Genomic DNA, 25166 nt, shown 5'->3' with positions numbered 1-25166 from the left:
CCCCCGCCCCCCGCAGTCCTAGCACAATGTCTGGCATATAGTAGGAACTCAATAAAAGGCTTTTGGAATGAACGAGAACATGCACGGCTGTACACTAGAGGTTATGCAGATTGTGCACAAACTCACTACCCTTGTATGTGATTTTCTGATATAAAACATCTCCATCTTTGGTAGTAACACTTGTATTCAAGTTCATGGAAAGAGAGTCATTTTCTTCTTCTGCAATTCAAATATGCTAAGTCAGAAACAAACATATCTTGAGTGGGAACAGAAGCATCTTTATGAAACATGAGAACTCTAACAAGCAATTCTACTTTAAAAAACACAAAATGGTAATGCATAATTGCAAAGGTATTGCTTTATTGTCCTTGCCTCTAGGCAGAATCTTGCCTCTGTGACCCAGTGGGATTCAGTTCCTGGATGTTTATCATTATTTAGCATTTAATATAAATCTTTCTCAACTACTAGATCAATAGGTAAATGGTATGAAAGTTCTTAAAAACACTTTGATGTTGAGACAAGCTGGGATGCTGAAAGCAGAGAGTACCAAATTACATGAGAATTCCTACAGAGTGAACTTGTGGACACAGGAGTTTGGGACTATGATTTTGGTCAGAGTAAACCAAAGATGGTCCAGGATACGACTGAAATAATCATGGTGGGGTATTTGGCCACAAAAAGACAAATAAATAAATTGTGCTATGAGTTCTTTATAGTACATTACAATCAGGAGTCATTTATAAATTCTTTATTGATATTAAAAATGGATGATTGGAAATAATTTTAAGATAGTGTACTTAGTAACAGACTTCTGAGATGGTGGAAGTAATAATCCTGAGTATTTATAAAATGACTATCTAATATTATATATGCATAGTTCCACGACATGTTATAACACATGATAATTTATTAGAGAGAAGGCATTTTTTTAAAAAAAAAAATCAATTTTATATAAATGCTTCCTGACTCTAAAGTGCTGGCAACTTTTGCCTTAAGGGGAACTCAATTTCCTCCTCTTTACCCAGTAATTTTTGAGAGACCTCAATTATAAACCCAAATTTTGTTCAGGGAAAATGTGATCTGACCACACCTGAAAAAAGAAAATGCACAGTGAAAAATATTATTCTTTCTCTACTGGTATAAGTTGCCCATAAGTCATTCAGCCAATATTATTTGGATTGGTTTAACATATATCATTCACAGAGACCAAGTGTTTGGTCATGTTAGTCAATGTTTGGAAATTCTGAAGCTGCAGGTATGTTTCCTAGATAATCTGGGTCATATTGTAGCAAGGGAAGATATGCCATCATTTTTAAAATACTCATGTCAGGTGACTAATTACATTTTGCTTTTTTTGCTCTCAGATTCCTCCTTTTTGGATTGTGGACTTTTCTCATTCATTGTTAAACTTGTGGAATCTTCCTTGACTGAAGCTGAATCCACAGAAGCTGTTCTTTTCGTAAATGCTGGCAAGATAAGAGGAAAGACAAAAGTAAATATAGGTGAATATATACCCTGGGCTGAAAAAAAAATTTATGTGAACGTGAAAAAGAAAAATTTTGCATAAGATAATTAATTAAGGTATTTGATCTAGTTTTCTGTAATCAAACTACTTGGACTAGCAGACCTTCAATGCAGGAATGAACAAACTCAGTGTATTATACCGTCAAAAACACATATTCAGGTGATTAAAAGAATTTTTGTGAAGCGTCTCTGAGAGTTGAAGATCTGTGCTTAGTACAAAGTGATAGCTAGTGCATACATGCACACATTCAGGATGTCAGAGGGAGAGATCTTACGGGCCTCCTGTCTACAGAATGTTCTTTGTTATACAAAAGGAAACTGGGACTCCATCTGGAATTCAGGTGTACTGTTTTTTCTATTATCTTTTACTTCTCTTCTGAACCCAGATGCCTATATCCAACTGCCTACGTGAAATCTTCCCTCCTGATTTTCAGTCTTCGAAGTTTGCCCATCCCTTAGGCTTCTCCGTCTGCCGAGTTTCTCATACCTTGGATCCTCTCCTCCTTCACCCTCCTTACTCCACCCATCCAATTTAAGAGTAAGTTCTGATGATTCCACCTCGCAAACTCACCTGAGGCCTCTGCTACTTACCATCTCCATTACCCTCATCCCAGCCCAAGCCATCATTTTCTCTCTTCCTGTTTTCATTCTTGACCCCTTATGATCCCTTCTCCACCTTACTGCCAGAATTCTCTTTCTAAAGGTAAATTAGATTATGCCACTCTCTACCCCTCTGATTATGCCCACCCCTGTACCCCATGGCCTCCCAGTGAACTTAGAATAAAATCCAAACATCTTCTACGGCTGTAAAGGCCCCACTCAAATCTCACCTCCCACTACTCACCCCTCACTCACTCACTGGGTGTTTGTCTCTCCAGCAGACCAAGCTCTTTTCCTCTCTGGGGCCGTTGTACTTACCGCTCCCTCTAGCCTAACAGGAAGACTCTTCCCCCACACTTTTAACTTGGCAGGTTCTCCTTGCCATTCAGGTTTCAGCTCAATTGTAACCTCCCCTGATGACCAATTTACAGTAGCAGCCCTGTTCCAGGTACCCTCTATCATTTCACCTTTACAGCACCTATCATCAACTTATTTTATTTATTGGTTTACTTGCTTACTACCCATTTCCTCCATGAGTACAGGTGGCCTTGTTTGTCTTGTTCACTACTGCAACCCCAGAACCGAAACCAGAGCCTAGTACATAGACTCTCAATAAATATTGGTTGAACAAATGAATATATTTAAGAGATTTTTAAGAGGTAGTCAATTGGGAATTTTCTAGCTGCTTTCTAGACAGTATCTAGAGAGTGCTGTCTTATCAAATTGCAATAAACAGAACTCAATTATTTTTAAATATCTGGCACTTAATTGGCCATTTAAAAATTCCTGAAACATTATAACATAAAATGAGCCTATAAAATGATAGAGACAGAAAGATTGTGCTTTCATGGAATAAATAAATCCTTTAACAGACAAGAAGCAACTTTCTTACCTTATCAGCACTCCCAATGTTTTAATTGCCATAAATCTTTGGCATCTTATCCTACAAGTTTGAGGACAGACTATATATGAATGTCTACTCACAGTTAGCTGGAAGGACCTTGACGTATGACACAGAACAGAAAATAGTGTGCTATTCTTGCTATGGATAAATTATTTTTCATCCAAGGAACTTAAACTCCCACTAAAGTCACCTCAAAACACAAATTGAGAACACTAACTTTTCTTTTTATAGCAATATAAACTGAGGTAAGGAAGTGAAATAAAGTCGTTTTAGCGACTTTACATTGATTCGTTTTCCTGAAACGATTGAGTTATATTAATATGTAAGATTCACTTGCCAAATTCCTACAGTAATTGTCAGATAACATTTTTTTCCTCCATGAAAAATCATAGTACCTTTTTCTGGGATAGCTAAAATTAAAAAAAATAAAATAAACTTTAATTTTTAAAACAGTTTTAAATTTACAGAAAAAATTGCAATTTGTGTTTATTTTTAAATTTAGAGACACTGACTTCACAAACATTAAGCATTTTAGTCTCCAAGGACTCAAGATTTCGAGAAGTCATCAGATTACAACAGACTTCACTCAAGTCCAGTCTGGTCCAGGCCCATGAGTGAAGGCCCTGTCCTGGAGATGTGTTCCTTTAGCCTAAAAGAAGCTATACAGGGAGACTAGTGGTCAGTCACTACTTATAAAAAGTAAAAATGACAGTTTCAAAAGCTGACATTATGAGTCTCTCTTACTAAGCCCCCACTGTCTACAGGCCGAAGGTAATGGAATCCAAGTCTTCTAAAAGGGTGTCCTGAATTGCAGCCATAATTTCCAGCCAGCCAGGATAAATTTGGTACTGATCATGGCTCTAAATAATGGATTTTTGTGTTCCTATTTCCAATGTAATATAAACTTACAATTTATACATTTCTTCCCTTCTTCCTGGCAGAAGGAATCTACCTTTTCTTGAATTGACCTGAACTATACAAACCTCTCATACATTACTACTTAAAACAAATGTTCATTAATGCTGGATCATTTCAAAGACCACAAATTTTGCAGTATTTTCCCATTTCGTTTGTTTTTTCCACGGTCAGTGATTCTACGTTTTAGTTTGGTCACAGTTTAACAGGGCAACTAAGTCAGCAGAACAAAGGCCTGGGCGTCTATAGCTTGGACAAAAGGGCCTCATCCAGTTCAAACTATGACTTGAGTAGGAAGGTGCTTGTTCGGCGGGCTCAGAAACTTATGTCTGCCTAAGGACCTACAGTTCTCTCCTCTATAAGTCACCATGAACCATACACGTCTAAACCTCTCTAAACTCTATATCCCAGCTTTCCTGTCCCGCTAAGAAGATAACAAAAAAATTGAAAATTTGCTACTCAGACATAAAAGCTGGGGTTTTATTAGTAGAACTTATCTCTTAAAAGAATCATTTTTAGCCAAAGTATAGCAAAAGGTTATTTAGAAAAACAGAACTCTCTTGCTCCATGCCCCCCAATCCCACAGTCCTGCTCCCGAGTCGACCACGATCAACTTCTTAACTATGTTTTCTCTATTTACTCCAGTGTTTCTTTTAAAAAATGCTTATATTGCTATTTTTCTGATTTATCAAGTTTTAGACATTATCCACACCCACTCATTTCTCCTCACCCCATCCTCCCAGTATAGTTACAGCTGAACTTTTAGTTATGTCAAGAGGGAGTGTTTCTATTATTATGACTATGTAAACAAATAGGGCACACATAAACCTAATAAGTATACTACGGCAATGCTTCCTCTCTTTTTTTTGCCCCCTGGGGTTTTTAACTGACCCATGTTTTTGTTTTCTTTTTTTTTTCTGTGCCCATCCTTAATTGTTTCTTATTGCTTAATCAGATCTGACATATATCTATGGTACTTTTTTCTAAGTACTCAAATGTATTAGATAATCTATCAGTGTTCCACCCTCCACCCCCCACCCCCAAAGATTGACTGGAAAATTTAGCCAAATTTCCTGATGGAATCTTTCCTTTCTTCCTTCAATATGGGAGAACTGAAGCATAAGCATGTACAGATTAAAAGGGACCAACCAACGTGCAGCAAGAAAAATCTGAAGCTGATCATCACAAAAATCACTGGGATTAAAGAGAAGGTCCTAAAAGTTTCAAGAGAGAAGGAAAGGGGACAGAATCACTTCAAAGGAGTCAGAATCAAAAATGATATACGGCTTTTTAATAGCAACAACAGATTTTGGAAGACAACTGTAAGGTGGCCTCAGAAGGTGTCATAGATTGAATTGTGTCCCTCAAAAATATGTGTCAACTTGGTTAGGCCATGATTCCCAGTATTGTATGGTTGTCTTCCATTTTGTGATTTTCCTATGTGTTATAAATTATAATCTCTGCCTGTGGTTAAAGAGGATTAGTGTGGGATGTAACACCCTTGCTCAGGTCACATCTCTGATCCAATGTAAAGGGAGTTTCCCTGGGATGTGGCCTGCATCACCTTTTATCTTACAAGAGATAAAAGGAAAGGGAAGCAAGCAGAGAATTGGGGACTTTATACCACCAAGAAAGCAGTGTCAGGAGCAGACTGCATCCTTTGGACCCAGGGTTCCTGTATGGAGAAGCTCCTAGTCCAGGGGAAGATTGATGACAAGGACCTTCCTCCAGAGCTGACAGAGAGAGAAAGCCTTCTCCTAGAGCTGACGCCCTGAATTTGGACTTATAGCCTATTAGACTGTGAGAAAATAAATTTCTCTTTGTTAAAGCCAACCACTTGTAGTATTTCTGTTATAGCAGCACTAGATGACTAAGACAGAAGGAAAACCATTTTCAGTCTAAACTTCTGTAGCCAAACTCTGAATTACATGTGGGTAGAAAAAATCCATTTCTAGAAATACAAAAACTGAAAACATTTACCTCCCTTTCTTTGATGTGTTCTCACAAAAGAAAGGAATTAAACAGGAAAGAGGAAGACTTGAAATCTGGGAAACAAGGAAACCAATATAGGGAGACAGTGAAGAAAAATCTCGGATGACAGCTGTGTAGCATGTCCTTGTTGGCAGGGTCCTTTTAATCTGGACACTTCTGGCCTTCTGTTCTAGTTTTCTTTGTTCTCTCATCCCAAGACTCTTATTAATCAGGTATTGCTTTTCATGAATTGATCTGCTAAATATCTTATTTTTTCTCTTTTATTGTTCAATTATTTTTTCTTTTTCTACTACTTTCATGGTGATTTCCTCAACTTTGTTTCCCACTCTTTTTTTTTTTTTCTCTTTATGGCAATTATATTTTAAATTTCTGAAACCTCTTATTCCCTGTTCCTTTTTCATAGCACCTTGCGCTTATGTAATGGAGGTAATATTTTATCTAAGGGCATTAATGGTAATTTTTTAAAGTTTTCTTTTGCTTCTTATATTTAGGGAACATTTACTGTAGGTTCCATTCTTCTTTTGTTGGTCTTGTCATCTCTCTTTTTTTAATTTTGGAGGTTTAAAGAGAAACTAAAATGAAATTACAGAACAATTTATACAACTAAGTTGAAATTGCTTGTACTGAAAAAATGGAGACATATTCAGGGTGATCCTAACTTTTCCCACTTCTAATATAACACATTATGAAAAAGGTACAGAAAATTCAAGGTTTGCCAGAAAACGAAATTGGAATAAATATGATTTCAAGAAAGAGTTTAATTAAATCACCTAAAAATGATTAGTGATAAGGTATCTATGAGAATAAATTTAAAAAATTATCCTTGTAAACATGGCAGTACAAGTGAGAGGGAAATCATAAAACAAATTTGTAAAAGAAGAATAGTAAATCATAAGGCTATGAATTAGGCTGCTTCCTTGAATTAATCAAGAGTTATAATTTTATGCTAAATTTTCCAGTCAGATTTTACAATATAAACTGTAATAAGTATTTTCTTATCTAAATTGTGTCCTCACATATTTTTTTCCTATTCTTCTTTAACTTTATTTCCTTTTGAACCAGTGAATTTATATAGAAAACTTACAGCTGCCTATGAGGAATAGATTTTAATTAGAGAATGACCACAGCTGGTCACAAAATGCTACTGAATGAAAAGCTGAATACAGTTTCTTTCACTGCCTACCACAGTATTAAATAAAATTAAAAAAATCTTAACATTTTCCCTCTCATGTCTTCTGACCCCCCTCTTCTAGGTGCCTTTCTAGGGAGCCTTATGAAAGTCATATTGGCAACAGTAAATAGTCATAGACCTCCATGCTGAGATCCTGGTGCTATTTGTCTTCAGGTCTCCAAACATTCTGGTGTTTGACAGCGCTAAGTTCTCCTCTGCCCCACCCTCATGTTTAAGTAGATGCGCATGTTTACCAGACCTGGGGATATTTTTTCATTGCTTAATATGAAAGATAAAAATGTGGCCTATGTGTATATCAGATTTTAAGGTCCCATAAGCAACTTCAGATATGATTCATACTGAAGAGCAGCTGCCAGATTAGAATAGCAGAGGGTTTATGCAGCTACAAAATCACTGGGAAAATGATTAGGACAGGAAAGAGAAAATGCTTAGCTTTTGGAGTAAAATAATCATGATAAAATAAAAATCAAACTGTCAAAAACTGATAAATATTTATTGAATGAATCCATGAATATAAATCAGCAAAAATGAAAGTTATCACTTTTGGATTTGACCTACTTCTTGAGGCTTATTTTGTTATTTTATTTAATAGCAACCCAGCTATTTTAAATGGTAGAATTATCAAATTTAACGTACAACCCTCCAGGCCCATGATCAATGAAAGAGAGAATAATCTAAATAAGAATCCATTTGAGCCTCACATGTTTGGATAAAACTGGATTTTGAAAGAAAGAAAAAAGAATTCGTACACACATTCATCTAACATTAATTGAACACTTACTACGTGCCATATAGTATCAGCTTACTGAGGAAACAGTGGTGAACAACCTAAACATTGTTCCTATTCTCATTGAGTTTGGTCTTTGGTAGAGAAAAGAATCAAAATCATCCCAATAACAAATAACTCCATAATTATCATAATGAGAAGGCTTTTAAAGGAAAATTATAACTCATAACAGAGGCTCCACTTAAAACGCTAAGTTCCGAAAGTTTCCTAGAGGATGCTACATATGAGCTGGAACTTGAAGAATGAGTACAGCAGGGGGCAGGGTGATGGTGGAGGGAGTGATGGTAGGAGATGGCATCCTGCATGAATGGACTCATACCTTGTTGATGTTTCTGAAGATATTTTATCAACATTTACTGAGTACTCAGAGTGAAATCTAGCAAATAATGATATCAGTATCCTTATGGCTGCCTATTTTTTGCACACGATTCCTGAACAGATCTTGCAAATATTTTCCACTTTTTGATGATTTGGATTTTGTTATGATAATACTTAACTTCCTTTATCCATTCATCCAGAGTTACCAGTTATCACCAAAGAAACAAAAAAAATGTTTAATTAAGATTTTTGTTTGGGGTGATTTATTGTAAGCTCTCCTGAGACAATAAAGTCTAAAAAGAAAGAATTCCATGCATTTTTTTAGTAAACTGTGCATTATTATAAATGCAATTGGAGGCATTATTTATGTGATTCACATTCACAAACTCATGACATGAATATACTATCATGTACTGACCTTATACATAACTCTTTCCATGAGTTGCCTTTTCTTAAATTCAATTAAAAAAACTGGTATAGGGCTTCATTACTTACAGTTGAAGTGTGAAAATCGTGGACTAGACAGGAGGCTACTGTGGTCCTGCCAAGAGGATGAGTGATCTAACCCATGAACATGGGAACCTTCATCCTAAGGGAGAGAGCGCAGCATTTCAGTTCAATAGTTGAAAAATGTAAGGACCAGGATTCATTTAAATGTACTGAAACTGAATGTTAATATACAAGCTATGTTGTACATGAACAACTTAATATAAATATAACCCTTGTAAAAATAAAATATGTGCATGTTAAAGAAAATATGCAAAAAGAAAAAGGAAATCACCCATGGCCACAGCAGCATGACACATCTCTTTCCAGTCTTTCTTTTCTATGGCTATTAAAACATAGTTCTAAAACTTTGTGTTCTTTATTTATTTATGTTAATAAGTATTTTAAAGGTCATTTTATTATCCTAACCTTTAGTTTAAGCATTACACATATACTATCTAGTGGATATACTATGCTTTACTCAGCCATTACCTTACCGGACATAAAGGTGGTTTCTGGTATTTTGTTGCTATAAATAACTGAAAGAAATATCTTTAAAAATAAAACCTTTTCCATATTTAGGACTATTCCTTATGACAAATCTCTGTAAGTGGATATACTGGGTCTGTAAAAATGATGTTTTTTTTTTAACACATTTAGCTAGACTGCTTTCCATAATGATTATGCTAATCCTCTTACTCATTCAACAAATATTTAACACATAAACAAAAATGAACATGGAAAAAGTCCCTCTCCTCGTGGATTGTATGAACTGTTCTTTTCTCCAAGTCTTAGCTGAAAATGGGAACTAAAACTTTAAATACTTTTACTAATTAAATAGATTAAAAATAGGTACTTTAATATACTTTGATAAACAGTAAAATTGTGATTTTTTTCCTAATGACTGTTTTCTAATTATATACTACACTTCTTTCTTTCTTTCACTCAGTCATTCATTCAACAATAATTTGTTGGGCATCTATTATGTGCCAGGCAAAGAACAAACAAGATACTGGGGTAATGATGATGAACACAACCCTGTTGTCATGAAACCTTTGGGACTGCAGGAGAGAAAGGCAATAAGCAAATAAACGACACAAAACACAATTAAAAACTATGATAAGTGCTCTAAAGGAGAACAGGAAATAACAGGAAAAATCAAATTTAGATTTGGGGTCCAGAGAAGGCCTCTCTGGTAGGTGATATTTAAGCCAAGATTTGAACGCTGAGTATGAATCAACAAACCAGTCAGCCAAAAACTTACAAAGGGTGGAGTTTTACGGAGGAGGGCGGGGGTGAGGGAGTGATGTTCCAAACTCCTGTGCATGTGCTGAGGTGAGAGAGAGTTTGGTGTGTTTGAAGAACTGAAGGTTTCAGGACTTAGGCACACTGACCCTGGGGGAAGTGGATACAATGAGGTCAACAGGTGGACAGAGGCCATGTGTAGGATTTAGAATTTTTTCCATAAGTAAACCAGAAAGCAATCAAGAGTTTTAAGAAGAATGACATGCTTTAATTTATATTTGTCAAAGATCACTCCGGCCTCTGTTCGGAGAACAGAATGGAGGGGAGCAAGTGTCAAGGTGGAAATACCAGTTAAAAGACCGTAATTGAGGATGAATGTAGGCTCATGGGAGAGGAAGACATCAAGAATGTCCAAAGATTCTAAATGAAACAACTGTAAGTGAGGTGGCACAAAACAGATTCCTCAAAACTTGACACCACATGCAATACAATCTCAGGTAACACGGCTATCTGATGAATTAGTGGTTATTCTCTGTAAGCACCAAATGTATATTTTATTTCTTTTTCACATATGAATGGATACAAATGCAAAAGAAAGGCCAAAGATAAAGAGTATATATATTTATAGAAGGCTGATTTATTATGAGCTAAACACATGAACATAATCATCAGATGATTCAAGATAATTAGCCTTTATGTACCAAAGGGGAATGAAGGTCTATTTAAATGAAGGCCCTAAAGTTTTTAACCAAGTGATTTTTAGTTCTCACTAACTATTGAAATTTCATAAGAAACTGAAAGTCATTTACTATAGCATCGCTGGAAAGGACAGGATATACATTGTGTCCTGAGAGTATTTAAGGAGCAGTCTTAGATGAGTTGACCTGGGTGACTAGAGGCAAGTGAGCTAGCTATTGTAGTTCAGATGTGAAATACTAAAGGTCTGGGAGGAGTTTAGAAGATGTGCAAATGGAAAGGAGGGTTATGATCTAAACCAGTGCTAGTAACCTCCACGTAACCATGGTTTTGATGCGAAACATGAAAGAAAAAAAGCATAAGGTGAGGTTTTGATCTAAATGATGCTTTGATGATCATGAGAAAGGAAAAAAATAAGGGAAAGCAAACACACTCAGATATCGTTCAGTGATTCCTAGACAGACAATGAGAGACAATGAGAGGACAGGTATAGAGATGCAGGTTTGGACATCTTGCTGGAACAGATGTGTAATGACAGTCACAAAATGTGCCTAACTAGAGGAAGGATGAAAGATATTCAAATTCTACTCATTTTTCCTAAAAGGCATGGTTTTAAATTTCTAAAACGAAATTGACTCTTTCATTCCTAATACTGGCCAGTTGTATCTTCTTTTTTTTTCTTTCTGATCAGTTTGGCTAGAAGTTTTTAATTTTCATTGATCTTTTAAAAGTACCCAGTTTGGGTTTCATTGGTTTTCTCTATTTTTCTGCTATTTCATTGATTTCTTCTCTATTATGTCCCTTCCTTTTGCCTAATTTGGTTTTAATGTGCTCTTCATTTTCTAGTTTCTTAAAGGTAGAAGCTGGGCTTATTGATTTGGGACCTTCTTTTTGTAATATAAGCATTTATTATAAATTTACCTCTAAGTACTATTTTAGCTGAATCTCACAAATTTTGATAAGTGTGCTTTTATTTTCATATAGTTAAAATTTTCCTTTGGATTTCTTCTTTGGCCCACGGGCTATTTAGAAGTATGTTATTTAACTTCCAAATACTTGGGGATTTTCCAGCTATCTTTCTGTTATTGATTTCTAGTTTAATTTTGTTGTAGTTAGACAACAGACTTTGTATCCTTCTAAATTTGTTGATATTTATTTTATGGTCCAGAATATGGTCCATCTTGGTGAATGTTCAATCCGTACTTGAAAAATGAGTTTAACTGACTGTTATTGGGTAGAAAAACAAAACAAAACAAAAAAAAAACAAACCTATTGGCATCGAGTCAATTCTAACTCATAGCGACTATACGACAGAGGAGAACTGCCCCATAGGGTTTCCAAGGAATGGCTGGTGGATTTGAACTGCCAGCCTTTTGGTTAGCAGCTGAGCTAGTTGGTTGATAGTGTTGTTCAAATCTTCTATATCTTTACTGATTTTAAGCCTACTATTTATCAATTGTAGTGGGAGCCCTAAAGGCACAGTGGTTAAGCGTTCAGCTGTTAACCAAAAGGTTGACAGTTCGAATCCACCAGTTGCTCCTTGGAAACCCTATGGGGCAGTTCTACTCTGTCTTATTGGGTTGCTATGAGTTGGAATTGACTCAAGGGCAACGAGTTTGGTTTTGGAAATCCTGGTATCATAGTGGTTAAGAGCTATGGCTGCTAATCAAAAGGTTGGCAGTTTGAATCCACGAGGCGCTCCCTGGAAACCCTATGGGGCAGTTCTACTCTGTACTACAGGGTCGCTATGAGTTGGCATCGACTAGACAGCAATGGGTTTGTTTGTTTTTTAGGGTTTTTGATTTATCAATTACTGATAGAGGAATGTTGAAATATCAAACCATAATTAAGGATTTGCCCATTCTCAAACTTATGTCACTTTTGCTTCATGTATTTTTATACTCCATTAATAGGTATATACACATTTAGGAGGGCTATTCCTTTACAATTGCTGATTTATTCATCATTCAACCACTCACATTTCTTTTTTTCATTATGGATTATAAACCAGTTTAACTCTAATATGTCTTCAAGTTCTAACATTCTGTCTTCAAAAGACTGTCATAATCTACCATATTTAAGTTGAAGTATAACTAGTGAAATGAGCCCAAAAAGAACACTCTACAAGAAAATTATTTTACATTCCCTTTGAATAATCAAGATACTTAGCAGAATATGAAAAAAATGCCTTCATGTCCTCCAATTATATATTGATACTTAATCTGTGGAATTTCTATATAAGTAAATTCACAAGTTGACTATAAGATGAATGTTTCTTCCTAAGTCCTACCTTTCTTTTAAAAAAATACTTAAGTTTTAAAAAGGAACTGCTTGTTAAAAAGCAAGATTCTTTGCAATTTTAACAATCCCAGCTTTTGCTTTTTACCAATTCTTATATCCTTAGCACAAGGACCTATTTTTATTGCTGTCATAACTCTTAATAAACTAGCTAACCAGAATTCCCTGCAAAAATTCCACTGGGTGAAGGGACTTGCATTTTCTAATATTTTCCCTGGGCTTCTTCCACTTCTCTTTCATAACCCACATTGTAATTGGTTTCTTAAAAGCTGTTCCAACCTGACTAAATCTCTTTGCTAAACTGATCTCTAATGATGAATATTTAACGATGCCCACCAAGTATTTTTCTCTCAGGAATATTATAAGTTCAAAGTTTATAGGACAAATGATACATTTGATTTTTTTAAAAATTTTAATTCATCCAACGCTTCCCCTGGAGAGAAGGAAAAAACACATGTATTTCTAAAACTGCGGCAGAAAGGTTTTCCTGAATTTGCCTCTAACTTAACAATTTACCATCCCTCCACCTTACCCCCTCTTAATTCTCAATCCCCCACCAGTGCTCAAGAAAGCTTAACCGCTTCCTTAGTAAACTTTACTCCTATTTAAAAGTTCAATCTGGGCAGATAGCTTACTTAACCCCTGCCCTCTATATTTCAATCTGCAGGATGCTATGTTAGATTTTAACCTCCATGTGAGTGGGGGTTTGATTGTCTCCAGTTCTCTATCCTTCCATTTATTCATCCAAATATTCTACTATTTAGCACAGTGCCACCTTCAGTAAGGAACTCAATAATGGTCATGCATGATTATTTCTGGACCAAAATACAGAAATGAAAGTTCTCCATGGTGGAAATCAGGAGATAGAAGACTGTCACTCTCACATTCTCAGTTTCTTCATGTAATAAAATGAGAGCTGGACCAGATCATATCTAAGCCCTTTCAGCACTAACACTTTATAATTCTAATCTACCTCAATGGAATCACTGAGCAAACAGTATGTCTAAATGCGCAAAGTATCTTTACCACAGGAACTCCAAATTTACATGAAAATATAAACCCATAGCTACATTCATCTACCAGATGATCAGACTCGTGAAAATACTTTGCTAGATCAGGCTATTTGAGGCTGTTTGAGTAGTATTTCTAACAGTACTGATCGATTTACCCTTATACAGTTGATATTTTATTGTATAAAGTTTTACCGTCCAAGAAAATCCCTGATGAAAAAGATTTTACTTAGCTTTTTTTTTTTTTTTTTTTACCAACCTCAGTCTTGGCTTGACACAACTTTAATTCATTTTCAGAAACCAGATCTACTCATAGTGGATAAAAAACTGCCATCTATAAGGATATTCAAAAGAATGTACCACTGACTTAAATAAAGAATCAAAGACAGAGACACAAAGATGTTTTACTGATGGTGGCCTCACTGAAATCAGTGCTTATTCTCCTAAAGTAACTATTATAAAGAAAACAATAATCATTTGGACGAATGTAGAGTGATGTGTATATTAAAAATTAATATAAAATTTAATTGGTTTTCCTTATGGTTTTAGTACCCAGAATTTTAGATCTTAGATGATTATTCATAGTATCTTTATAGGTGAAAATTTTTTATAATCTTTCAATTAAGGCTCTTCTTGAATGAATTATTTGGAGGGGTGAAAACAGGTATCTTGTGAAGGACTTGGGTTTGGTAGAGTGGGGCTCTGTTTTTGTTAAGTGCTGTTGAGTTGGTTCTGACTCATAGTGACTCTATGTACAACAGAACCAAATACTGCCTGGTTCTGCTCCATCCACACAATCATTGTTATACTTGAGGTGACTGCTGGTGCCACTGTGTCAATCCATCTCATTGAGGTCTTCACCTTTTTTGCTGACCCTCTACTCTACCAAGCATGATGTCCTTCTTCAGGGATAGTTCTTTTCTGATAACATGTCCAAAGTATGTGAGATGAAGTCTTGACATCCTTGCTTCTAATGAGCATTCTGGTTGTACTACTTCCAGGACAAATTTGTTCATACTTTTGGCAGTCCATGGTATATTAGATATTCTTCACAAACATTATAATTCAAACGCATCAGTTCTTCTTCAGCCTTCCTTATTCATTGTCCAGCTTTCACATGCATATGAGATGAATGAAAACACCATGGCTTGGGTCAGGTGCACCTTAGTCCTTAAAGAGACATCTTTGCTTTTTAACACTCTAAAGAGATCTTCTGCAGCAGATTTGCCCAGTGCAATGCGTCCTTTGATTTCCTGACTGCTGCTTCCATGGGTGTTGATTATAGATTCAAGGAAAATGAGATCCTTTACAACTTCAATCTTTTCTCTGTTATCATGATATTGTTTATTGGTCCAGTTGTGAGGATTTTTGTTTTCTTTATGTTGAAGTGTAATCCATACTGAAGGCTGTAGTATTTGATCTTCATCAGTAAGTACTTCAAGTCCTCTTCACTTTCAGCAAGCAAGGTTGTGTCATCTGCATAATGCAGGTTGTTGATGAGTCTTCCTCCAATCCTGATGCCGTATTCTTCATATAGTCCACCTTCTCGGACTATTTACTTAGCATACAGATTGAATAAGTATGGTGAAAGGATGCAACCCTGACATACACCTTTCTTGATTTTAAACCATGCAGTATCTCCTTGCTCTATTTGAACGACTGTCTCTTAGTCTATGTACAGGTTCCTCATGAGCACAATTAAGTGTTCTGGAATTCCCATTCTTCACAATGTCACCATAAGTTGTTGTGATCCACACAGTCAAATGCCTTTGCATAGTCAATAAAACACAGGCAAACATCTTTCTGGTATTCTCCGCTTTCAGCCAAGATCTATCTGACATCAGCAATGATATCTCTCATTCTACATCTTCTTCTGAATCTGGGTTGAATTTCTGGCAGTTCCTTGTCTATGCGCTGCTGTAACCACTTTTGAATGATCTTCAGCAAAATTTTACTTGCATGTGATATTGTTCGATAATTTCTGCATTTTGTTGGATCACCTCTCTTTGTAATGGGCACAAATATGGATCTCTTCCAGGTGGTTGGTCAGGTAGCTGTCTTCCAAATTTCTTGGCATAGACAAGTGAGCACTTCCAGTGCTGCTTCTGTTTGTTGAAACATCTCAGTTGGTATTCTATCGATTCTTGGAGACTTGTTTTTAGCCAATGCCTTCAGTGCAGCTTGGACTTCTTCCTTCAATACCATTGGTTCTTGATCATATGGTACCTCCTGAAATGGTTGAACATCGACCAGTTCTTTTTGGTACAGTGACTCTGTGTAGTCTTTCCATCTGCTTTTGATGCGTCCTGCATCATTCAATATTTTGCCCATAGAATACTTCACTATCGCAACTCGAGGCTTGAATTTTTCCTACAGTTCTTTCAGCTTGAGAAACGCCGAGTGTGTTCTTCATTTTTGGTTTTCTAACTCCAGGTCTTTGAACATTTCATTATAATATTTTACTTTATCTTCTTGAGCCACCCTTTGAAATCTTCTGTTCGACTCTTTTATTTCATAATTTCTTTCCTTCGCTCTAGCTAGTCTATGTTCAAGAGCAAGTTTCAGAATCGCTTCTGACATCCATTTTGGTCTTTTCTTTCTTTCTTGTCTTTTTAATGACCTCTTGCTTTCTTCGTGTATGATGTCCTTCCACAACTTGTCTGGGCTTTGGTCATCAGTGTTCAATGCATGAAATCTATTATTGAGATGGTCTCTAAATTCAGGTGGGATATACTCAAGGTCATACTTTGGCTCTTGTGGACTTGGGCCTCTAGTATGGTTAAAAAATTAATGTGCTATCTATTGACCCATGTTGTTTGCTACATAAGCACTTTTGATCCATTGCCATTTTCAGATTTTCTAACAAAGGAAAATCCCAACTCAATTGGCAACCTTTTTTTCAACTTTTAAGTAGCAAGATGAAATAAACTAGTCAAATATTATGGCTGGCAGATTAGTCTTGATAATTTCAAAAGAATCTTAAGTGAATCTCCAGACTTCAGCATGATTTGATTGCCTACAAAGTTTCAGATGTGTCATCTAAGCATTTCTGGGAAGACAGTAATTAAATTATTGTTAGAATTGCAGAAAAGGTTAAATCTAGGAAAAAAATTATTATTTTTTTAAATCACCAGTTTAACATACATTGTTATGCTCATTGTGTATGCTGGAGTACGCAAAGATGAGGTAGAGTGCCTACCCTCAAAGGTCATGTAATCCAGTAGTACAACATGTCTCAAACTTCAGTATTCATCTATAGCTATACTTACTATTTTATTTTACAATAACTTAAAAAAATAACCTTGCCCCCTAAAATTAATCTTTCTTTCTACTTTCCTTCCTTCCTGTCTATCTATCTAAAAAAAAAAAAAAAAAAAAAAAAACCCAACTCGTTGCCATCAAGTCAATTCTGACTCAGGATGACCCCAAGTGTTATAGAGTAGAATTGCTCTGTAGGGTTTTCTTGGCTGTAATCTTGATGGAAGCCGATTTCTATGCCTTTCTTCCGTGGCACTACTGGGTGGGTCTGAACTGCCAACCTTTAGGTTGGAAGCCAACTGCAAACTGCTTGTGCCACTTTGGGGTTGGGGAGCACATGCAGCTGTGTTTGCATAGTAGTTTACACACAATTTCTTATCAAAGCATGGAGGGGGTGGTTATAAATGAGATAATGGGGGCATCCGGGGTTCAAAGCTTCCCCAAATGCCCCTATGGCTGCTACTACTGGTCTGAAGCAATATCTGTAAAATTACATGAATAATGTACTAGTGATATATTTTAATAGTCATTAAAATAAATAACATTACAATAAAAATGTTTACGCATCAACTAAAATATTGAGTTGTACCAGGAGTTATACACAGCATGCTTTAGAAACTACTGCTGTAGCAGATTTAAGATATGTACAGAAATAGCTGACTTAAGGGAGAAAGTGCTAACAGCCATTAATTGCTATATGAGCAAGGTATAAACAAAGCACAGAGAGATTCAGTGAGCGAGAAACGACTTCCAGGAGCAAAGCACGTACTTATACCATACACATGCTTACACAGAACAAAAATGACAAAGGGCTTCAGCAAACTCTCCTTTCATAAACTCTGCTGAAAGCCATTATCAAGACTTGCTCACCTATTTCATCTTATCCTGTAAAACAGCTGTTTCTTTAAAAAGAAGTTGCATACTAACTCTCCAAATAGAAAATGAATTTCTTTTCAGGGAGAGGAAAGATAGGAGAAAAGCATGTCTTCTGTGATTTTTCTAAAAAAAAAAAAGCCAGTGCTAATTAAAACCACATGTTTAGTATGGGTAGGGAGCAAAAAGGGCAGGTAGCAAGTGGAGATTTCTTGGACAAAATTATGCTCATCCGTGAATTCAGATTAGCAATGCTGTGTTACTGGCTGACTTTTGAACATTCTGTTCTATTGGAAACAGCTGGGACAGCAAGGAAGCCTGTCGGTCCTACAAAAATCCAATTAGGCCTGATGAAAAAAGAGGCCATGAAATGCTCCCGTGTCTACAGAGAGACAGAGACAATGTTGTGTTAGATTCGGCTTTGAATTGAATTCTAAATATAAACTTTTAGATCAGGCTTTGTCTACTTTCTTGGTCGGCTTACTACAACATTACATTATACTCTCAGTGATCGCAGACCTCGGTCCTGCTCAAAATCTAAACAAGTTTCTAGAAATCTGATCATTTTTGTCTTGGTGATTGCCATGGGAGTAAACAGCAGGAGGTCAGCTCTAGCCTTGGACTGAAAAAGAACCTGACGTGCACTCTTCCTGCTAACCCTTCCCTCCACCAGCAGTCTGGACCTGCTGGATGTTTCACCACCTTCCTAAAACAGCAACAATATGAGAGAAGCCAGTTGCCAACACGGTTCTGCTGTTCCAACAGTTATTTCTCTGTCAACAGTAATATAGTCAGGGTTCTACAACTATAATGCTAACAGAGATGTACTTTCAAATTGAGCTGCAGATAAAACACTTCCCCATAACTTGTCATCAAAAACATCTTTTCAAAAGATTCGCGAGCGTCTTTCGTTCTTTGAACTCTCATAGTACTTCACTGAGGCCTCTTTTATAGCATTAATCCCTTTCTCCTTCGCACTACAGTTGTTTTTGGGAAGGCTTTGAATTCCTAAGGGTCGGTAACTGTTTTTCTTATCATGTCATTCTCTCGAGCCCTTGTACACCATAGAAATTCAATAAATGCTTGCTGAATGTTGTGTTAAAAACAACAAACATGAATATCTGCCTACTAGAACAGAAGCTCAAAAAAAGGGATTTCTGTCTGTTTTGTTTACTGATGTGAATCTCATGTGCCTAGAATGTTCCTGGCATATAGCTGGTCCTTGATAAAAATAAATGGATAAGTACTGATTTTCCAAAGAGCTTGGGCAATATTTATTTGGTCAATGAGGGAGAGAAAATGTTTTAAATAATATGTGAAGGAAGAAAGAGTAGACCGGTGATTTATTTTTCTATACCAGCGGTTGGCACATTTTTCCTGTAAATGGCCAGGTAGTAAATATTTCAGGCTTTGCAAGCCCATACAGTCTCTGTTTCAACTACTCAACTCTGACTTGCAACTACTCAAGTCTCTGTTTCAACTACTCAGCTCTGTGAAAGCAGCCATAGACAATATGTGAATGATTAAGTGTGGCTGTGTTCCAATAAACTATATTTGCAAAAAAAAGTTGAGGGCAAGATTTGGCCAGTTGAGCTGTAGTTTGCCCACCCCTGCTCTGGAACAACCGCGTGAGGATTATCTATTAGGATTAAGACAGCCAGATAACTATTCTCTCTTTGAAGATCATACCTTTTAGTTTGTTTGTTTGTTTTTTTTTTTGCATCTTTATATGCCCCCCATAACCCAACAAGCAGTACAGCGCTTTGCAATATTGTAGCTGCTCAGTACATGTTTGCTGAATTAAACTGAGTTCTAGACTAACTGATTTCTTGGAACAGCAGTTTTCAGTAGAGCCAGTGAACTCAAGTCCTTGCAGTGTGCTTTTCTTTAATTTCTTGTCCTAGCAAAATGTGGGAGAAGTTAGTAGCTGCTGAGAGAATGCCTTCCAAAACTAATTGAGCTAATGGGGCGCTCTCTCTCTTGATAGAAATAGTGCTAATGCTATTTACTTGAAGCATTTTCTTCAGGAAGTGAATGATCAACTGAGTTAGCGCTTATGATTATCCAAGAAGCCATGCAATTATTAACATAACTTTCTCACTTCCAATCTGGGCTCATTCTTCTTTTGAAGATGCATCCCCTCTCAGTCTTCTTAATACCTTGTTTTTATAAAAGTCATATGAGCCAAAGACCATTGGTATCTATATTTGGCAAAATGTGCTCTCACATTTTCCTCTCCAATGACTTAAAAAGAATGTGATTATACCCATCAGTTCGTGTAGATTACTGCATTATTTCATGTCAGATGTCTGCTGCATGTGGTAATAAGTCTATAAATTCACCACTGACACGGATCAGAGTTTTAAAATGTTTAGATAGTATTAATGTGTAACAATGTCATCATAAAATACGCTTGTGGCCCCTTCCTCTACTTGCACTACCTATTTTCAAAAGCTTCAAACTTATTTCTCATTTTGCCAAGAGCTGGCATCCCTGACTTCTTCTTCAGCTGTAAATGTAATTTTAAAGAGAGTTCCGTTGACATTACTTGTTGAACATGTTAAACATTCATAGCTTTTCCATAGGCTATCACGGAAATTGCATTGATTTACACCAATTTGGTATCCCTAGATAGCATTGATTCACCTGATGCAAAATCTAATTTTATTGAAAAATACTGTTTTAAATATTTCATTTGTATCTAGTTGTTGTTGTTAGGGGCCATCCAGTCAATTCTAACTCACAACAACCCTGTGTACAACAGAACTAAACATGGCCTGGTCCCGCACCATCCTCACAATTGTTGCTATGCTTGAGCCCATCGTTGCAGCCACTGTGTCAATCCATCTCATTGAAGGTCTTTCCTTTTTTTCATAGACCTTCTACTTTACCAAGCATGATGTCTTTCTCCAGGGACTGGTCCTTTCTGATAACATGTCCAAAGTACGTGAGAAGTCTTGCCATCCTCACGTCTAAGGATATTCTGGCTGTACTTTTTCCAAGACAGATTTGTTTGTTTTTCTGGCAGTCCATGGTATATTCAATATTCTTCGCCAACACCAGAATTCAAACGTATCAATTCTTCTTTGGTTTTCCTTATTCATTGTCCAGCTTTTTCATACATATGAGGCGACCGAAAATACCATGGCTTGAGTCAGGCGTGTCTTAGTCCTCGAGGTGACATCTTTGCTTTTTAACACTTTAAGAAGGTCTTTTGCAGCAAATTTGCCCAATGGAATACATTGTTTGATTTGTGTCTAGACTTCTGCTGAACTAAGAGGCAAGTGTTGTCTTTATGTATTTTTGGAGAAAACTGACTTTTATATATCAAAAATAGAGTCCTACATTTGGTGATTTCTAGAAAAATTAAGGTAGATGACGTCCTAATTCACACTGCAATGACACTGTTAAGGACATAGATTACTGGATACAGGCAGATTTATGTTTCAATCCTGATCCAACCATTTCATTGCTCTGTAACCTTGGGTTCTTCACTAGTAAAAGAGGAAAAATAATAGTGCCAATTTCATGTGGTTCATTCTAACATATGCTCAATAATTGGCAGCTATTATTAGCTATTGTTGCCCAAGCCTTGTACTTCTGTTTAAGGTTAGTGGCATTCCTTTAAATGGTGGAGAAATAAGGCTTGAGTATATGGGGCCTGATGGGAACGTTAGAACACTACTGTTGTTGCTGTGTTAGTTGCCATCCAGTCAGCACTGACCCGCGGTGGCCCCATGCGCCATGGAACAAAACACTGCCCAGTCCTGTGCCATCTGCTGTGGAGTAGACCATCGTGATTCATAGGATTTCCACTGGCTAATTTTTTTGAAGTAAATCTCCAAGCCTTTCGTCCTGCTCGTCTTAGCCTGGAAGTTAAACTGAAACCTGTTCGGCATCACAGCAACATGCAAGCCTCCACTGACCAATGGGTGGTTGTTGTGCATGGGTTTTAGAACATTATTAGGGAACTTAACCATTGCCATGTGAGATAATGAACTCACTACTACCATCAATAATACCAATCTATAAAAAGCAAAGGTAAAAAGGTACAAAGTCACAGGGATGCTCTCTTCACAGTAAGGGTATCAATAACTTGGCCTAACTGTGCTAAGTTTTTGTTTGGGATGGGGGAGTGGAGGGCTCAATTTAAGCATGGTAGGAAGCACTATTGGAAATGAACACTGACTTTATATCCAGTGAGCATTCTATGCAATTGCATTCGGAGGAGGAAAGGTGCTTCTTAGAAATAATTATATTTGGATGTAATAAGCGAATATATACAGTGTAATGAATATTCATGCATATTAAAGTTTGTAAGACTATAAAAAAGCCATAAGCTTATGTTTCTAAATCAACTTGGGGTGTACATTCAAATATAGATGGATTCTCTCTAGGCTAGTGTTCTCAACCAGGAGTAATTTTGCCTTTCAGAGGACATTTGGAAATGTCTGGAGACATTTTTGAATGTTACAACTTGAGGATGGGGGTGCTACTGGCATCCAGTGTGTAGATAATACAGACACTGCTAAACATCCTACTGTGCATAGGACAGCACCCACAACAAAGAATATCTGGCTCAAAATGACACTAATGCCAAGATTGAGAAAACTTGCTCTAGGCTAAGCACTGTTCAGGGTCAAAGGGGTTTAAAATCAACTGTGCCACAGGTGGACACTGAGCAGCCTCTAGGAGATGGTAGCCTTTTTGTCAATACGGTTCAATCTTCCCAGTCTCCTGTGTTGGTTCAGTGTTAACGGGCCATAACTGCAGTATTAGCATGGAGTTCACATCCTCAGAAAAACAATGACCAAAGATGCAGGGCTATAGTTTACCAAAGACTATAGGTGGTTTGGAGTCCCTGGGTGGTGCAAATAGTTAACATTCTCAGCTGCTAAGCGAAAGGCTGAAGGTTCTAGTTCACCCAGAGGTCTCCTGGAAGAAAGGTCTGGTGATCTACTTCCAAAAAATTTGCCATTGAAAACCCTGTGGAGCGCAGTTCTACTCTGACACACATGGGGTCTCCATGAGTTACAATCGACTCTGTGGCAACAGTTTTGTTGTTGTTGTTGTTTATTTTTTAATATGCGGCTTGATCTTTTGGGGACTTCAGTGTAAAGAATAGTACTTGGACTTGTGCATACAAAAGGCAAACATTCATACTACAGTTTTGACCAACCAAGTGACCTGGGAGTTCCTTGGTCAGGATTTCTTAAGCAACATCAATGCTGGCTGGCAAACATATCTAGCAACAATGTATAAACTTACAGCTTAGTTCCCAAGAAAAAAGTTACAAACACAGTCTTCAGAATTTCCTTTTCCACTCCCACGAAACTGAGAATCTATTTCATACATTAAGAAAAATCTTTTCTTTTACACATGCCCTTGTATGAACACCAAAGAGGCTGCATAGGATGCGGTTGTAGCTGTAAATATGGATAATATTCCTAGACTAAAAATGCACATAAAGGACATTACTTTGAAGTTTTTAATTCTGTACTTGGTATCATCTCGGCGCAGCTGAAGAGAATCTCTCTGCACTTTGTATTTAGAATATCTCCCATCAGTCCTCTCGGATAAACCACAGGAATCCTGCAAAAACAACAAAAGGTCTGAACTGGTGGGTGAACGAAAAATCAGGGCTTGAAGTTAGAATAAAAAAGTATTGATATGTAGATAATAATTATAGACATTTAGAGAGATATATAGGGGGATCACAGTACCCCAAGGAGAAAGAAAATGGTCTTTTTGGATGCTACCATAAAAATAAAAATGAGCTCCCACATATCTGCATTCTTTTCAAGACTAGTCCCTAGCCAGGCTGAAATGAATGACACCTTTAGTTAAAGGGAATAAGGTTCCCATAACAATGAGCTGTCCAAAGGCATTATGCCACTACTGGATGCTGTGTATGGTCCCTTGGAGAATACAAAATATTCTTGTTACCTTTAAAACTAGAGCCCTTTTTGCTTCACTAATTATCAAATAACATTCTACCTTTTAACTACTACATCACATAGATTTTTAAGCTTAAGGAAATCTCATCTTCCCTCATAAGCATAAAATAATTTGATTCAGATAATCAAATTGATGTAATAACTTTAAGAAAGCAAAACTCTGCTCTTTCTTTTTTCCTTCCCTTTTTTTGGTGAAGATGGAACACAGCAATCAGTCACTACAGCCAATTTTGACATTTCTATTATGAATTAGGGAAAAATTAGAATAAAATCAGGACGACTGACTTTTAGATGCGAGAAGAATCACCCATGGGATTTAGCACTCCCCCAATAATCCCAAGGAACCTTCAATTTACTGAATGTTCAAGCTGGAAGGGGTATTAGAATTCCAAAGTGCTCATTTTTATAAGAAAACTGAAGCCCATGGATGTTAAAAATGATTTGCCCAGGACTAAGCAATTTGTGGCAGTTTGGGCTTGGAACTCAGTACTATTTCCTTTCCATCTTACCAAATATGTAAGTTTAGATGTGAGACTGTAGAGCTGAACCACTCCTTATAAAATGAGGCAAAAAAAAATATAAAAACCAGAATATGGCCACATTTAAACAAGAAAAAAATCAAGCCTATCTAATTAGGATGAGGTCTGCACTCACACATAGAGTCACAGGCTACAGTCTTATCAAGAAATATGTGAAGTATATTTTTAATATATATGCTATTGATGCCAGCGAGAAAGAACCAGAGAGATAATACTGTTCACATCGCTTATTTTATGGATGAGGAAATAACCCCTGAGATATTAAGTGATTTGTCTGGTCCACGAGCTTACACCAGAACTTAGGACTTTGGACTCTGTCACAATTTCTTTTATTACAGCACACTGAGTTTTAGAAATGTTTAGGGGTTTGAAAAAGATAGCCTACATCTACTAATCTAATGGCTTTGTGTATTTTCATTTAAGGCTATGTCTGGTTGTTTTCACTAACTTAAGTGGGCTCTTTTTTTTTTTTTTAAATATTTTATTGTACTTCAGGTGAAGGCTTACAGAACAGATAGTTTCTCATGTAACAGTAACACACACGCTGTTTTATGACATTGGTTAACAACCCC

At 36.7% G+C, this 25166-nt stretch overlaps 1 protein-coding gene across 1 annotated transcript in view; it reads right to left on the bottom strand.

The window, feature by feature from the left end:
• Positions 1–382: 382 nt before the first annotated feature.
• Positions 383–25166, bottom strand: part of CEP128 (centrosomal protein 128) — a 602257-nt gene continuing 577473 nt past the window's right edge. The window contains exons 22-24 of the mRNA XM_023742234.1: positions 23577–23690; positions 8728–8821; positions 383–1466 (exon numbers count right to left, since the gene is read on the bottom strand). Coding sequence (XP_023598002.1) covers positions 1339–1466; positions 8728–8821; positions 23577–23690 — 336 coding nt within the window. The 3' untranslated portion in view covers positions 383–1338. The remainder of the gene's footprint in view (positions 1467–8727; positions 8822–23576; positions 23691–25166) is intronic.

This window comes from Trichechus manatus, unplaced genomic scaffold (assembly GCF_000243295.1).
Source record: "Trichechus manatus latirostris isolate Lorelei unplaced genomic scaffold, TriManLat1.0 scaffold00206, whole genome shotgun sequence".
Taxonomy (NCBI): domain Eukaryota; kingdom Metazoa; phylum Chordata; class Mammalia; order Sirenia; family Trichechidae; genus Trichechus; species Trichechus manatus.
Note: the sequence above shows the minus strand (reverse complement) of the source record. Positions and strands in the feature narration are given on the sequence as shown.